Here is a 1,841-nt window from a genome sequence, read left to right as displayed (position 1 = left end):
TCAGAACAGGTTTATGAAATCTCAAATCTTTGGTCTTATATCAGCTTCCCTGTTCTGTTCTATTTGTAACTCTACCAGGAAATCCCCCTTTTTTCTTGAGCTAGTCATATTGATTTTCCTTTCTTTGCCATTAAGCTAGTCTAACCAAACACTAGTCTACTTTCACAGGAAGTAATTTTGGGAGTTTTTAGGCTATTATTCTTGCTATGTTAAATTATTGCAACTATATGGATAAAAAGATTCAAATTTGTTTTAATAGAAATTTCTTGTTGGAATGATCCAGTTATAAATAGAATTTACCAGTTAATGAAAGCAGTAACTATTACAGGTAACTTTGTAATTGGTTGATCACATTGCTAATTGTCTTCAGTGTGGGTTTTGTATTTCTAGAAATAACACATGGCCTATTTGAATTTGTAAAACTTTCATCACCATTTAATTATAATGCAATCCAGAATAATTTCATATGTACTATAATTTTGCTTTCAAGGTGCTTATTGAATACAAGTAATCACTCAGGTGTGGAGGCCTTTATTATTCAAAATATTAAAAATCAAATTGACATGTCATTAAAGGTAAGAGCATAGCCAAGCTGCCAATTATCAATTTATTTTATTTTGTAATATATTCATATGAGGAATACATTAATGTGGATTTTTGCACTAGTGTCTTTTTCTATTTGTAGTATTAAGGTATATATTTTCCCTGTTTCTACTTTTTTTTTTTAAACCCTGAATTTGGAAATTTTGTTAACTATAAATTGAAATTTTATTAATTCTTTGAGCTATATCATGACTTCGTTTTGCTATATACTTCCGAAAAATTAATGGAAATTTAGTCTCATCTATTTGTGGATACTTAGTAATTGCATGTAGAAAACAGAGAGAATACCAATATTTTTTAACTGGCAGGGTTTGTTTCAGATGTCTGGAAAGTAAATGAAAGTATGGAAATTAAAGTTAAAAATATATATTTTAAGACTCAATGGTTGTCAGGGTTTAGTAGAGGAGGAAGGAAGGGAGGGAAGGATGAATAGGTGGAGCACAGAGAATTTTTAGGGCAACAAAATTATTCTGTATGATGCTGTAACGGTGAATATATGGCATTATGCATTTGGCAAAACCTGTAGAACTGTGCAACACAAAGAGTGATCGTAATGTAAAATTGAGTTAATAGTAATATAATCAATATTGGTTCATAATTGTAATAAATGTACCACAGTAATGTAACATGTTAATAGGAAAAACTGTGTGTGGGGGGGACTATCTTTACTTTCTGCTCAATTTCTCTGTAAACCTAAAACTGCTGTAAAAATAAAGTCTGTTACTTAGAAAAATATCTATATATTTTAAATGTTTAATAGTTTGTTTTTATAGTGTCAAGGTATTAGAAAAACACATGATTTATCAAGCTGTTTTTTAAAGCCTTTCCCAATTTTTCTTTTGCTTTACAGACAACATATAACAAATGGTTTACAGGACCACAGCTGATTTCTCTTCTAGATTTGGTACTCTTTCTTCCAGAGGGGGCTGAAACAGATTTACTGCAAAACTCAGATAGGTGAGATGACCATTACTAAGGTTTACTAATAGTAAGTTCAGAATAAAATGTGAAACCTCTGCTTAGGGAAGCTAAATTAGTGAAACGTATTTTCCTGCGATTTTATGTTCTATGGCTAATTCATAAATTACACAAGATTTTCATACTTTAAGTTATTATATAATATATAGAAACAAAATCAAAAACAGATGAATGTCCAACACTATTATTTTTACCTTTGATGTATCCAGAATTCCATAGGGATTTGCAACTATGGCATTGTGACTAAAAACTAAGAACCT

The 1,841-nt window shown here is 30.1% G+C and overlaps 1 protein-coding gene across 1 annotated transcript in view; it reads left to right on the top strand.

Annotated features, from left to right (window-relative positions):
• Positions 1 to 1,841, top strand: part of GLMN (glomulin, FKBP associated protein) — a gene marked incomplete at its 3' end in the record, with an annotated part of 28,345 nt that overhangs the window by 25,385 nt on the left and 1,119 nt on the right. Inside the window, exons 12-13 of the mRNA XM_008586733.1 lie at positions 456 to 575; positions 1,454 to 1,560. Coding sequence (XP_008584955.1) covers positions 456 to 575; positions 1,454 to 1,560 — 227 coding nt within the window. The remainder of the gene's footprint in view (positions 1 to 455; positions 576 to 1,453; positions 1,561 to 1,841) is intronic.

This window comes from Galeopterus variegatus, unplaced genomic scaffold, assembly GCF_000696425.1.
Source record: "Galeopterus variegatus unplaced genomic scaffold, G_variegatus-3.0.2 Scaffold4091, whole genome shotgun sequence".
NCBI lineage: Eukaryota > Metazoa > Chordata > Mammalia > Dermoptera > Cynocephalidae > Galeopterus > Galeopterus variegatus.
The sequence above is the reverse complement of the archived record's forward strand: the minus strand, read 5'-3'. Positions and strand labels throughout refer to the sequence as shown.